The sequence below is a fragment of the Micromys minutus genome, assembly GCF_963924665.1.
Source record: "Micromys minutus genome assembly, chromosome: 14".
Lineage (NCBI taxonomy): Eukaryota > Metazoa > Chordata > Mammalia > Rodentia > Muridae > Micromys > Micromys minutus.
The window spans coordinates 12,484,955-12,499,943 of record NC_137983.1 but is presented as its reverse complement, the minus strand read 5'-3'; the positions used below and the strand labels follow the sequence as shown (position 1 = coordinate 12,499,943).

Genomic DNA, 14,989 nt, shown 5'->3' with positions numbered 1-14,989 from the left:
ACCCCAAAGATGTGCTGCGAAATCTGAGTGAAGAAAGAAGGTTAACAAAAGCAGCTCTGGAACCAGGAAAGAGGTATGAAAATCTAGAGTCGTTCCTGGGAGATGGTTTAAGTTTTCTTCTGCTAGTTGACATTTGGGTGTTAGAAAAGTTGGTTTTATTTTGTTTTTGGTTTGGTTTGGTTTGATTTGCTTTGGTTTGGTAGGTTGGTTCATGGGGACAAATCTAAGTCGAATTGACTTCTTTGCTGCACAGTTTGGGATACAGATACAACTCCCTAACTTAGAGGCAACACAACAGAGAGAATTAGCATAAGACTAAGTTAAGAGCACATCCATAGGTATATGTATCTTTCAATAACTAAAGGCAGTTTCGATGGAATCTTTCAAGATATGAGCAACTCTAATTCCCAAAGTATTTCAGAAGTTTGTACTCATTTGTCTAGTTACTGGTCTTGGGAAATATTAATGTTTCAAGAAAATTTCAAAAGGTGTAAAGCAGTAAAGGGGGGATGTTGAAAGGAAGGAAAGTTCTAGTTCTTCCAGACACACCTGACTCAAACTGTATTACTGTCTTTGACAAATGTTTTTTATGTTAGAACTTAATAACTTTGGCTTGCAATGGAAACAAACTTCAAAACTTCTCTTTCAGCTGGTGAAATAACATTTAAAATGTTCCTTCAGAATGTTTGAAGCTAGAGAGGTTTATTCAATATTTGTTAACCTGACACTAGTCTGTTACATTACTAAAATCAATGAAAGTGTACAGACTGTAAAAGAGAAGAATGCTATTTTCCCTGCACACCTAATTTTACACAGCTTTCCATTTCTCCATCTAGCCAACTTTTTTCTCACAGGCAGTAGAAGAGGGAGTCAGATACGTATACATAGTCATGTGGCTGTAATAAAATAAAACACTAAAAAGCTTCTGTAAAGCAAGAGAGAACCATCAAAAGAACAAAATAACAGCCTACAGAATGGGAAAGGATGTTTAGCAATCCCACATCTGACAGAGGGCCGATACCCATGATATGTAAAGAAATCAGGAAAATAGACATCTACTAAAGGTAATAATTCAATTTTAAAAAATTGGGTGCATTCTGAAACAGAATTCTCGACAAAGTGATCTCTAATGTCCAAGATGCACTTAAGAAAATGTACATCTTAAGCCATTAGGAAAATAGAAAACAAAATGACTCTGGGATTCCTTTATAAGTCTATGAGACTGGGTACAAAACATGGGTGAGAGCCTAAATGCTAGAGATATGGAGAAAGGAGAACTCTCCGCTATTGTTGGTAAGATTGAGAAAGTGTATAGCCATTTGTCAAAATCAATATGGTGGTTTCTCAAAAACTTGGAAATAACCAACCTCAAGAACCAGCTCTGTCATTCCTGGGCATATCCCAGTGGTTGCTCCACCATACCACAGAGACATTTGCTTAAATATGTTCACAGCCTATTTATGCATAGTATTGCGAAACTTGAAATAACCTAGAGGTTCCCAGCAGAAGAAGGGATTAAGAAAATTATACATACACACACATATATTACATATATATATATATACAGTTATACTGTTACTCGGTTATTAAAAACAATGGCATGACAAAAATTTGCCAGCAAATGAATGGAACTTGAAAAGATTGTGCTGAGTGAGATACCTAGACTCAGAAAGACAACACAGTATATACTCCTTTATATGTAGAAATTAGCCATGGAGTACAAGAGAAGCATCCTGCAATCTACAGACCCAAAGAGGCAAAGTAATAAGGAAGACTCAAGAGGAGATGTGTGAATCTCACTGAGATAGGTAAAGACAGCAGACTTCATGGGTGGATGAGAAAAGTGGGCAGAGTGGAGAGCTAGGGATGGGAACTGGAGAGATAGGGTGAGGGGGACATATCTGGGACAAGGTAGAAGCATAGGGCAAATGCAAACTTACAGTAATTGATTAGGTGACCCTAACTAAGATTTCTAGAAAAGTAGATACAGAGAACAAAGCAGCCATCACCTGTAACCAGGCAAGACTTCCAATGGAGGGACAGAAACACCATCCCTGCCACAAAACCTTCAACCTGCAATTTATCCTGCCTACAAGATGGACTTCTGTAAAGGTGGCACAGGATTGTGTGAGTGGCCCAACCAATGACTAATTTATCTTGAGACCCAAGCCGCTAGAGGGAGCTCAACTCTGACATTGCCCAAAGGGTCAGGAACAAGCATCTGGAAAGCACAGACACATGATGCAACGAGAGAAAATAAAGGAAGTCAAAGTGATACCTAACGATATTCTCTACACTCTGAGATTGGCAGTTAGCCCGAGGCTTGACCTGGCAATTGGTGGAATCAGATGCAGAGACACAAAACCAAATATTAGGCAGAGCTTGGGGAATCCTGCAGAAGAATGGGAAAAACGATTATAGGAGCCAGAGGGCACCACAAGGAAACCCACAAAATCAACTAGCTTGGTCCCAGATAGGTTCAAGGAGACTGAAAGGGTAACCAGGGAGCCTGCAAGGGCCTGACCTAGGTCTCCCGTCCATAAGATACAGTTGTGTAACTTGGACTTTTTTAAAGGGGTTTTTAAAGGTGGTAACAGGAGCTATCTCTAACTCCGTTGTCTGCCTCTGAGAACCCCTCCCCAACTGGATTTCTTTGTCTAGCTTTAATAGACAAGAAGGTACCTAGACTTACTGAAACTTGGTATTTCATGACTAGTTGATACCCTGTGAGTCTTACCCTTTCTGAAGAGAAACAGAGGAATGGATAGGTGGAGGGGAAGAGAGGAGGTTAAAAGAAAAAGCACTGGCGAGAGAGAAGGGATAGGAAATTGAGGTTGGGACATAAAATAAAATGAAATAAAATAAAACAGAAAGTTGACCTGACCCCATCCCTTCAAAAATGAATAAAACACTTGACCAGAAAGTCATTGCTGACACTATTCTTTGGTGGTCACATAGGTTGATGCTATGACAAAATTGTAAAAGATTATTTATTTCAACAGGGGCAGAATGTTTACTGAAAAATTAACACTAAGTGTAAAGACAAAAAAAAAAAAAAAAAAAAAAAAAAACTAAAAATGGATGTATGTGTGAAAAGGGCAATCATTAAATTAGCATTATGCTGAAGGTATTTACTGGGAAGTGTGTCCTTCAAAGTAAGTAACATATTGTATCTGTATTGGCTACCTAAAAACAAAGTGGGTGAAGCAACAATTAAAATAACTTCAAAATGCATTTATGAAATGACCATACATACATCAAACATGCAAAGAAGATGCCAATTTTATGGTGATTCATAAAATGAAGAACTTAAAATCATACTACATTTTTGCTAACCTGTTTCCTGAGATTTTGTGCAAGAGTAAAGATGTTTAATTACCAAATAAAACCCACTTTGATAAACATATGTGTATATTACCTTAATTTAACCTTTATGTCATCTTAACCAAGATTGCATAATCACATGATCAATTTAGACACAAGGTGGATAAAAAGAAAATGGATTTACTGAACAACACAGAGCTAGTTAAGTGCTGGAGTTGAAGCATAAAATAGAACACATGCTTTAATTTCCATATGTTTAGTTATCCCGAATAGTGTACAGTTATTACATATATTTTCTGATTGTATTGGTTTCAGACTTTCAAATGAACTGGAATTATATGTGAAAAGCATTTATTACCAATACTTGCTGTTGGTGGAATAATCACTATATGACTAGTAAATGTTTTGTAAACAGCTATGTTTGTAGTGTAGAACTTGAACCCTGCATATATCATGGACTTTGATGATTCAAGAGCAACTGTCAGTTACTTTTTCAAGATAAATAAATATTATATAGAAGTTTATTATTACAGTCCATTTGCTACTGCTATTGTAAGCATACTATTATATAGATTATTGATAGGCTGTCATGAGATGCTTGGGAGTCAGCGCTGTTATTGTCTCAGTTTATGAATGAGCGCTCTCAACTCTCTAGTCCATACTTCCTAACCTTAAACACACTTTGTGCTTTTACTCTCAGTCTGTGTGTCTGGTCCCTGTCCTGCTTATATTTACAGCCTAGTAGATAAGAGGATTGGTCATCAGAATCGGACGATATATAAATATTCCGAAGCACTAATTTTTTTCTACTTCTTCTACATTATGTCTTGAGCATGCATTAATTGTAAAGCAATTTAGCGCAGCTCTATACTACAGATGTGGATGGAACCTTTCATAACCAGAAGCTAACTAGAATTAATTTCTTCGAAACTGTGTAAATCCCTAAGAGTCTAACATAGTACCCAGTGCAAAATACACATTAATTATCTTATCAACAGTAATCAGATAAATAAAAATTATGCTGTATTGTACCCTCAATATATGTATACAATACATGAGTTTTCAGTAAGTTTAATTGATGCTTTATACACTCAGGAAAGTTAGACAATACCATTTACTAAGGTTTGCTTAATATTTTCTTGGTAGCTAAAAAATGTTTACATAGGAATTCATTTCATTTTCTCAATTAAATGAATGAAGTGATCACTGATCCTACCTCACACTGACCGTGGCTCCTTGTAATTTGTTTAGATCAGTGAGGCTTCGGGCTCCCTTCCCTTGTTATCTGGCTACTTTGCCCAGACACTGTCATTCTGTCGATTTCTGAATGGGGTTTACTCAGTAAGAAAGTTCTTATTGCAATAATCGTTCCATAACTATGACTTGTATCCCCAATAACTGTTTAAAAACCTAAGGCTGACCAGAATGCAAAAGGTTTTGTTCATTCTCTACCTCTTTCGGGATAACTTTATAAAAGTAGCTACAGTATATTGTTACTTTCCAACTGTTATGTGTTTTTTTTATTTTGTTTTATTATTTGGTTTTTACTTTATTTTAATTAAGCCATGCAATCATTCCATGACCAAAAGTTAAGGGGGAATTGAAAACAGTTCTTCTGTTCTTACTAGCAATTAAAGGGGAAGAAATACCTCAATGTGATTTCATTTTTAAAAGAAAATGAGGTATTTTGTTTTTAAAAAAATACTTCATTTTTAGCTTATTTCAGAAAAACATGTCAAATAGAATTTTAGTAAATTTTTGTGATGAATAATATATCAAATACCTCTTCTTGAGTGCTAGTCAAACTATGAAAAATATGAGATTCATTTTGTTTATTCAATAACGCTCTGTAAGAAATTTAACCCATCAGTGAGTGACATTGCTCATCTATTTCATCTTGACAGAAGGAAAGCATTTGAAAACTTTTTCTATACAGACACTATACTAAAACCATATGTGACCATACTAAAGACAAGGGTTGCTCATAAATAGCCTCAATATGAATAACAATAATATATAGCTGCCGTGCCTGCTTCAATCCTAGTTAATATGTTAAGCATTTAATCCTCACTACACCACTACAGTAGAGGTGTCATCATACCCATTGCTCTGGGCTTGGTCTGTGGAAGATCCTCAGAGAGTCAGACATCACAAAGGACTAAACTAGAATACAGAATCTGAACTCACCTAATCATACTCAAAGCTTACACAATGCTCTGCTGTAAGAGAACAAAAATGGTATGGAAAATGGGTATCTCTTCCCTTTCTAAGTTAATTGATACGTTCCTACTTGGGAAATATAATATATATATACACATATATATATGGAAATAATACCCACCTCATTTAAACCTAAATGGCAGCCTTGCCAATTTGGCCATTTTAATGTAAAGAACATTCAAAATTATTACAATAATGTTGCCTGTGACTTTAGAGATTCAAAAACTGAAATACTATTCTGTGAGTACTTGGATGACTGAAATGATTTAAAATCAGCCTTCCTAGACCCCATTGTGATACCAACACTGCGTACGAGAGTTCATAGCTGCCAGCACACTCTATAAAACCTACAGCTATATAAATTATGTGACGACTTCGATTTCCTTATGTATCATCTGCACGGCCTCTAGCATCTTAATCCTTTGGTGATTTTCTTTTCTGCTAGATACATTTCCAGAGACAGATGCTTTTTCTGGGTTTTTCTTACAGTATCCTAGAAGTACATTAACGATATTTGAATGCATTTTTTCAGATTTGACAAACAGCCCATGATGCATTTAAAGAAATGGAAAAACCAAAACTTTCAAGAGTCAAAAAAGTGGTAGAAAATGAAATAGAGTGACATATCGAAAAATTCTGTTTTAATTTTTTATTGCATTTTCATAGTGAGACCATGTCAGTGGACATATTGTTAATCCAGCCCTCACCCTTCAGTGATACTGCAAGTAGAACCTTAATATACTTTTGTACTTTCAATCAGTTCTCTTCTACCACCTGTGAATGTCTTAGAAACACATTACTATATTAACATGGAGTGGTTACGAAAATGGTATTGATCCTTTACCGATGTGTTATCTCTTTATAAACTTTGCTTCATCATACACATGCTTTTTTTCCCATTCTTTCTGCTACCATACATGCACAATTCCACACTGAGACCATCTGGGAATTCACAGATTTACCGTGTGGCAGTTAGAGTTTGCAAGAACAGCAAATGCCTGGTTGCTAACAGATTACTTTTTCTCTTTACTGAAATCCTCTGAGCATCCCATCTACATTTGGTTCTATGTGAATACTACTGAAACCATGCATACAAATTTGAGGAGTGCAACTTCAGACTCTCACGTAGCTTCAAGTATCCTAACGTCCTTTTCTCCATCATTGACCATCAGGAAGCCAAGCAAGACAAAAAAAAAAAAAAAAAGAAATCATTGCATCAAATTTACCCATATTTACTTCCAAATGCTTTTAGGTGAGGGCATTCCATTTTCTTACTTTAAGTCCTAGCTTCTGCCATGATATGAGTCTAGACGTGCCTTTTGTGGTTTTCATTGGTAAAAATATGAAGAGACAAAAGATGAAAATTTCCTCAATGTTGTCAAGACTACTCCTAATAACATAATCAATATGCTTCTGCATATATCTTAAATTCCTCACCCTTTCTCATACGTTGTCTGTATATTACAACTTGATTCAGTTCTTGTTACAGTACTCATTTATTTGAGAGAGGAAAAATTGATGCAGCTTGTGTAACTCAGAAATGAGAAAAGAAAAAACTTCCTTCCTTCCCTCTCACCCTCTCTCCCTGCCTTCCTGCTTGCTTCCTTCCTTCTTTCTTCCTTCCTTCTTTCCTTCCTGCCTCCCTGCTCCTCTCCCTGCCTACTTCCTTCCTTCCTCTCTCCCTCCCTGCCTCCCTCCCTCTCTCCCCTCTCCCTTCCTCCCTCTCTCCCTCTCTCCCTCTCTCCCTTCCTCCTTCCCTCCCTGCCTGCCTGCTTCCTTCCTTCCTCCCTCCCTCCATCCCTGTCTCCCTCCCTTCCTCCCTCCCACCTTCCTTCCCTCCCTGCCTGCCTGCTTCCTTCCTTCCTTCCTCCCTCCCTTTCTCCCTCTTCCCTCCCTCTCTCCCTCCCTACCTGCCTGCCTGCTTCCTTCCTTCCTTCTTCCCTCCCTCCCTTCCTCCCTCTCTCCCTCCCTTCCTTCCTCTCTTTCCTGGATCTGATGGGTAACAGACCACCATGCTTCATATGCATTTCCATAGGGAAGGAAATGGGATGAATTCATCATGTACTGATCCTGTATGTCACAGGAAGTAATTTAAAATCTTGCTACAGTGGTATTTGAGCTGCCATTGTATAGTGTTTTTGAATCAATTTTTCATAAATTAAAAAAAAGCACTTTACAAACTAGAATTTAAAATCCACATTACTGCTAATTAAAAACAGCTTGGATCAAATGAATGTATCATTCCACCTATACCATGGTCAGAGTGAACTATCCTGGTGCATAGTGAAAGCTTAATTTTCATTTCCTATCTTTTGCATTTGCAGTATCTAAAAGTTTCCTGGGAAAGGAAGAAACATTTTGTTTGTTCAGCTTTAGCAATTAACATAACAAACAAGCATGAAACTGTTTCAAATGCTGGGTACCAATTATCTGTTGTGTTTACATTAAAGAGATAAAAATAAACGCACACAGTTGAAGAAAATAATGATCCCTGCCAAAAGGAAGATTTGATTGATACTGGATGACCTGGGACAAGTGGAAGATGTTTAAGTCTCTCTTTCAAGAGAAGAGATTTTGTGGAGAAAACTGAAGTGAAACGTATGCTAAGCACAGTCATCTGCAACATTACTACATAGTCACAAAGAAAAGAGACCAGTGCTTCATAAAATTTCCATCTCCATGATGGGAATCTCTTGGGACTTTATACAACTTATTCTATGTCAAACATAGCAAAGCCTTGCTGTGAATATAAATTCTGAAGTTAGTTAAATAAAAATAATGAAGCCCGTATGATCAAATGACTTAGATGGTCTAGTTGGGAGATTTTTGTTGTTGTTGTTGTTGTTGTACTGTTTTCTTTTCTGTTTTCTCATCTGCTAGAAACTCAGGACTAGCATTGGTTTCTAGAAATTACAGATTCTGAACAGTTCTCAGAAGTCGGTGCTTAAAAATGTATGGGTTTTACCCCTTCTATTATTTTTTTAATTACAAAATTACAACAGTCTCTTCATGTTGTAAACAATCTTGCATTATTTTTTTTGCAACTCTTACTTTTTACTTATTTTATGCTGGCTAATATACTAAATATTTTAAGAAATGAAAAAGTTTACATTAACCTTCCCCCATTCACTTGTGTAAATAGAATAGAAAATATGTATGATATTATGAGGGGCAGTAGTTAACTGTAAGTCAGTGCATTATTCTATATATCACCCTGCTACACCCTTTTACATCACCTATGGCCCAATGTCATAGCAGAGATTAATGCAGTTTTAAGTTTAGAACAGTAGCATTCACATATTTATAAAAAAAAAATAAAATTAAGATTTATCCGCCAAAAATTAATCACATATCTATGATTAGCATCTAAATATCATATTTATAATCAATAAACCATTATTTATGAATTATACAGACATACTATTTAAGTAATGTAACAGATATACATTTCAATAAGAACAAATGAGCAAATTAAGTCAAAAAATATTATATAATCATAATAATGCAAGACATGTAAATAAATTTCTTAAATCCTAAAACTTTTCAAAAGAGTTATTTTAAATATTTACTTTTAAACTTATAATATCCACTTGCTTGCATTGTATTAATATCATTTCAACAATCTTTTTTGGACTTAGGATGAAATGGGGGAAGCTACAAAAGACCTTTAGAAGAATAACTTGAGAATTCTTACATACTTTGTTACTTCTTTGGCAATATGCAGAATTATTATAAATACTATATTTAATATAAAAATACTATAAATGTAAACAATTTGCAATGATGCTGTATAATTTCAAAATATGTTAAACATTAAGTTGCAAAAGACAAAAGCAAATTTCTCCTGTGCCTTACACATTACTCCCTTTAAATTCATCTTAAATTGCAAAATAAATATAATTTAAATTAGATGCTAGCTAGAAAGACTACATGTGATGAGATCTGGCAGAAAAGAAAAGAAAAATGAAACTGGACATTTGGGAAAGATTCTCATGCTTTCAAAGTTTAAAACTTTTTTAACTTCAGCTAGTTTTATTGACTTCTTGTAATAATTTATTTATTTTAACTTGCACAGAGTTTTGGACTGTTCTGAACAAGAACCACTGGTTGTTTCACATACAACAGCTGTGAAAACAGACCAGCTCTTATGAGCATGTGATGTGTTCTCTATGCTGCGGTCCTTATTGCAGTCAGTGCTGGCAGTTGGATATTGTTCCCATCCTTAACATTAAAATTAATGGAGTAACACATGATTTCTGAAAAATAAAACCTTTTGAAACTGAATTCCTAAATTTAAATAACACATCACATGCCACATTGAAATCCGGTATGTACAGCCTATAGTATATAAATCATTAATGTTCAAATACAGACACATTAGCAAGATAGTATATTCTAATATCACATCATGAAGTGTATATATATATATATATATATATATATATATATATATATATATAGATAGATAGATAGATAGATAAACACAAGGTACTTTTGATTCAGTCGCATTTACTAATAATTCAACTTTTACTTATCCATAAACTACATAATGACATGAGCGTTCCATACCATTATTTTTTTTTAATCCGTAAGAAAGTGAAAACTGTGAAACTGTTATATAGCTTGAAGTACTTGAAGTGCTGAATTACATAAGAATATTTGTCAAAATCTTATCAGTATCTTTTCTTCCAATTGTGCTTTCAAACTTTTCTCTTTAATTTTTATTTGTAGCAAGTCTATGTATTATATTTGTATCTATTATTTTTCTATGTTGTAAGAAACTTTCAGAAAATCAACTAACGGCTTTACTGCCATGTAATCCTTGCTGCTCCACCATTTTACCACTAAAAACTAAGCATTAATTTCATGTCACAGGCACCAAAATCAGGGAAACTTCCCTGGAGATTAGAATTGGTCACAGTTAAAGAGTAACTTTTTTTTTTTTATGATACTGGACAAACAGCTTTCTCATTAAGCCTCAAAATCAATAGCCAACCTTTAAGTTGTTGCAGTCTCATTAATAAGATTAATTAATTAGTAGTTCCTGTTAACTATCCCAGAAAATTGTTCAGATTGTATTACTAATTAGTATATAACACAAAATATTTTATTTTCCTAATTTGATGAAAATCTTAATAGTAATACATTGACGAATATTATTCTTCTTTAAATGCAAGATTGGAAAAATACATGGTGGTGACTTGACACCCAAATCTCCTATCTCCTGTAAATTTCTTAGAATGACAAACCCCATAATACTTCAATCTGAAGCTAAATTTCAGCTAGAAAGTATGATCAAGATCAACAACTCAATGAAAGTATGTCAGCATTGTCTTTCATAATTCCAAACCACTAAAAATCTAAAGCGTTATGTGTTTTTAATTGTTCAGACACTGATGAGTTTTCATAACAAAAAAATATTAAATACCCTCCATATATTTCAAAACTATCTTCTCACTAAACAAAAACACATTTAAACTCTGTTAAATACAGGTAATAATATTCAGCTGCTATTAATACACATTGCTGCTGTTGAGAAGTGGATTAGTCCCTTCCAAGTGAGAAAAGGACATAGGAATACACAGGTGATGACCCATGAAATTAAGAATATTAATATTCCCAGGCAATCCTTGATGCTGACTAGAAAAGTATATTGTTTGCATGAAGTAGGTTGTAATCCCTTGTTCAAAGTTTTTCTTCTGTAAAAAATACATGCTGTATTTATTAATCAGCAGAAATCCAACAATATTGATTTTCATCAGAATTTTCTGATGGATATTTGGCGTTCATATTCTCTATAAAAGGTACTTGGACACAGGATTAACTCATACTGCAAAACTATGTATTCTGATAGTCACATGCTAAATAGAAGGAAAGCAAATTTCACACTGTTGTTTTCCACATGAAGAAAAGCTTTTAACAACAAAGTTATTAAATGTTGGAGGTGAAGAATTACATAAACATTCTTAATAGTTGCCTCTGCAGCCTACCAGACCACATGAGTAACTGGAAATAAATACAAAGTTTAAGTTTACACTGGATAAGAATCTTTTCCTGAATATATATATATATACATCAAACAGTTAATTGAAAACCACTTTAAAATATGAATAACTTAGTTGGCCAGATGCACTTAATATAGACATGCATAGAAGAGAGGAGGCAGAAAGCAGTCCCAGTAATTGAACTTGTCAAACGTACTTGTGCTTCTCCCCCACCCCCTTCAGGTCAAAAATCAATCAATGACCAACTGGAAGAGTATATCTTCTCTTCTTGACCTTGGATTTTTTGTCATTTTATGTTCCATTCACCCTGTCATTAGCTGCAAACCAGGTCCTGCTCAAAGCCCAAAGTCCCCAGAGTCTCTGAATTCAGTCTTTTGAGGACTTGAGAGAAACTCCTCATACCTTTAGTCTATGAACCCACAAGCAGTGCATACCTAACCCATTCTCCAGCCACCCTTGCCCTGGCTGGTACTTACCTGATGCTCCGCGGGTTCTGCAGATTTCACCAGGTGTTTATCCTTGTACAAAGACCAGAGTCCAATGTTGGGCAGGAAAATTAAAGCCACAGTGAATAACAAAGTCATTTGCAGAAACCTCTTCTGTTTTCTCTTCATTGCAAATGGTAACAGTGGAGAAAAGTTGGAGATGTCTCCCAGACTGCTTCTTGTGTTCAATGCCAAAGTCCTTTCCTCTTTCCTGGGAAGCACCAGAAACTGAGGGGAACCTAAAAACTTTTGTTCTGTGCTGAGCACCAATCTGCAGGGTTCAGAGGGAGTTGGCCATCTGCAGAACAAACGCACAGTTACTTTCCCCCGGAAAACTATGACGACGGCATTATCTATTGGCTTAGAAATAAACGAATCAACTGAGGAAATCATTAAGTCTATTGACCTCCATTAATACAAACCAGTGGAGTAAATACGATCATTTCATAGAATAATGCTAAGTTACAAGGAAGTCAAGAGCATGCTAGACAGATGAGTAAATAGGAGGTATTTGTCGCTTTTTTCCCACCATCCCCCGCCCTCAGTGTGGGGTCCGGGATATAGAGTCGGAGATTAAAAGCCAGAACTGAATGGGAGGGAGTGGCTTGGTCCAGTCAAGAGTCTGGAAGAAAAGTGTCCGCTTTTGACATTGGCACATCACCTTCCTTATCTTCCCTGAACAGCTTTCCCTTCGCTTTCCTTGGGATAACCCACCTGAAGGAAAGTTCAACTCCCCCTGGAGCCAGCTTGTCAGGCAGGATCCAGGGACACCATAACCAGGTCAGAACTATGTTTAGATAGGGGTTCACAAACTCCTGGATCTTCATGTGCTGTCAGAACACTCCTCTGCAGGCAGCATAGAGGCGACCTGGGAACCTGGCAGAAAGGAGGCTACAGATGTCAGCGGGGTCCAGCCAGGAAGTGCAGGCGCAAAGATGTCCCTTCCTCTCGCAGTCCCGGGAATGAGATCCTCAGAGAAGTGTGCACTCTGCCCATCAATCTCGTCCCCTTCCTCTGCCGACGCTCTCACGCTCCACTGTTCATGTTACCATTCTTTTCCAGCAACTGAACGAACCCAGCGAAGCATCACCAGCACCCCCAGGGCAGTATTTCCGATCTCCACTTCACTTCAAGGGACGGATGGCAGGCGGCGAATGTCAACTGTGACCGGGCTTTACAGGCAAGTGGGAGAGGCGCGCGGAGGATGAGTGAGGATGGCGAGAACGCGCGTGGAGCTGGCACCCAGGCGTCCGCCTCCCGCTGGCTGTCTCCTGCCTGCTGGCGACGATACTGGTGCCTACCACGTGCGGGAGCTTAGAGGCCGGGAGGGGATGGCGAGCTGCGGTCGGAAGGTAGTGGCCACTGCCTCCCGGTGCCAGATGCTACATAAACAAACCCAGAGACTAGGGGGAAGGAGAGGAGGATGAAGGCGATGAAGGAGAAATCTGTTTGGAGCCCCAGGACAATCAAATCTTCTTCTCTCAAGTAATCTCGAACCGGCAGGTAGACCGGCTCTTCTCTGAGCTCACCCGAAAGGCGCCAGGCCAGAAATTCCGGAGTCAAAGTCGCCCTGAGCGGGAGAGCAATGGAAGAATTCCTCCATGGTCCAGATAGGATCGCAGCGAGGCAGGCGCGGCAGCGACAGCGAGCCGAGTCAACCCAGTCTGGACTGATCCGTGAGAGGAGTGTTCCCCCAGAGCCTACAGCTCAAGCCAGGTACGTAGCATGGAGAGAGAAAGGATCCCCACGCATGGACCACCTTGCTAGCCACAGCTTCCATACAACACTGTGGAGAGCAGAGGCAGCACCTGGGGCCCAGGTTAACATTTGGCTACACTAACTGATGCTTCTCAGTCCTAGCATGCCTGCACCTCCTGCTGCTTATAGCTGAGAAATCTTCTGGTCCCTTGCTGAGCTCACTCACCCCTCCTTGGTGAGCCAGAAACCTTAGAACTGAGATAAGTCTACACCAGATGGGACCCTTCACACTCACACACACACACACACACACACACACACACACACACACACATACACACACACACAGGAAAACCTGTGGCCTCGCTAAGGAACCTGTGTGCCTACCTGGCACAGGATCCAGAGCACCTAACTCCAACTCTGAGTGTGAACTTAAGTAAGGTGATGGATGGACATGTCATGCTGTCTGTCAGTCTGCCCAGAGCCTCCCAAAACATTGTGGTCGCCTCTTTGTCTATTGGGTGATGCGCATATGCTTGAGATATATAGAGACTTCACTCCAGATGACCTTCTACATCCTCTTTTTCTCCTTCCTCCCTTTCATTTCCCTCCCTCGCATCTCCCCATCACCACCCTGCCCCTGGCCCCTGTGTTCTCTTTCTACCAGGGCTCAAGTCTCTCAAGACCCTGATTTGATCTTGGAGAGTTAAGCCTTAAACTATTCAGATTCTACATTTAAGACAAAACAGATTGAAACAATAGAGATTGGCTGTAGGACTGCACAAGTACAGCTTTATGTTGTAAGCACTTTTTCTCTGTGGATGACTTGCCATCTCAGAACAGTTTCAAAACACACTGAATAAATATTTTGAATGTGTCCTTTCTGTAACTAAAAGTAGTTTTCTTTACATTTCACACAAGTGCAATTTGAAAATGCAGAGGGAAGAGGGTTTTATCACCTTTTCTAAACCACTCACAGATATATTCTTACCCTTCTAAGTAATTTTCTAACCTCTTTCTTCTTATGTGAGTTAAAGGAGTTCCAGAACAGAAGAATTTGAAGGTCTGAAAGCCATATCCTCAGGGAGAGGTGTTTTGGGATAAATTAGCAGGCAAAAACAAGGTGTTTGGAGAACTTTTTAGGTTTATTGGCTAGTCCTTCACTTTTGAATACAGTTACTGATGATGACATAGAAAGGGTTAAAAGTGCTTTGCTACTAAATAATAAAAACAACATTTTAAGCAATATCTTGTCTT

General features: G+C 37.7%; 1 protein-coding gene and 1 pseudogene across 2 annotated transcripts in view; one reads left to right on the top strand and one right to left on the bottom strand.

The window, feature by feature from the left end:
- GALNTL6 (polypeptide N-acetylgalactosaminyltransferase like 6) overlaps window positions 1-12,163 on the bottom strand; it is a gene marked incomplete at both ends in the record, with an annotated part of 1,121,308 nt that extends 1,109,145 nt beyond the window's left edge. The window contains one exon of the mRNA XM_080928910.1: window positions 12,026-12,163. Within this exon, the coding sequence (XP_080785036.1) occupies window positions 12,026-12,163 (138 nt within the window). The remainder of the gene's footprint in view (window positions 1-12,025) is intronic.
- Window positions 12,164-13,188: 1,025 nt separating this feature from the next.
- On the top strand, window positions 13,189-13,878 carry LOC308429702 (annotated as a pseudogene). The gene is made up of 2 exons: window positions 13,189-13,218; window positions 13,542-13,878. The product of its transcript is annotated as an uncharacterized misc_RNA (transcript).
- The last annotated feature ends 1,111 nt before the right edge of the window (window positions 13,879-14,989 follow it).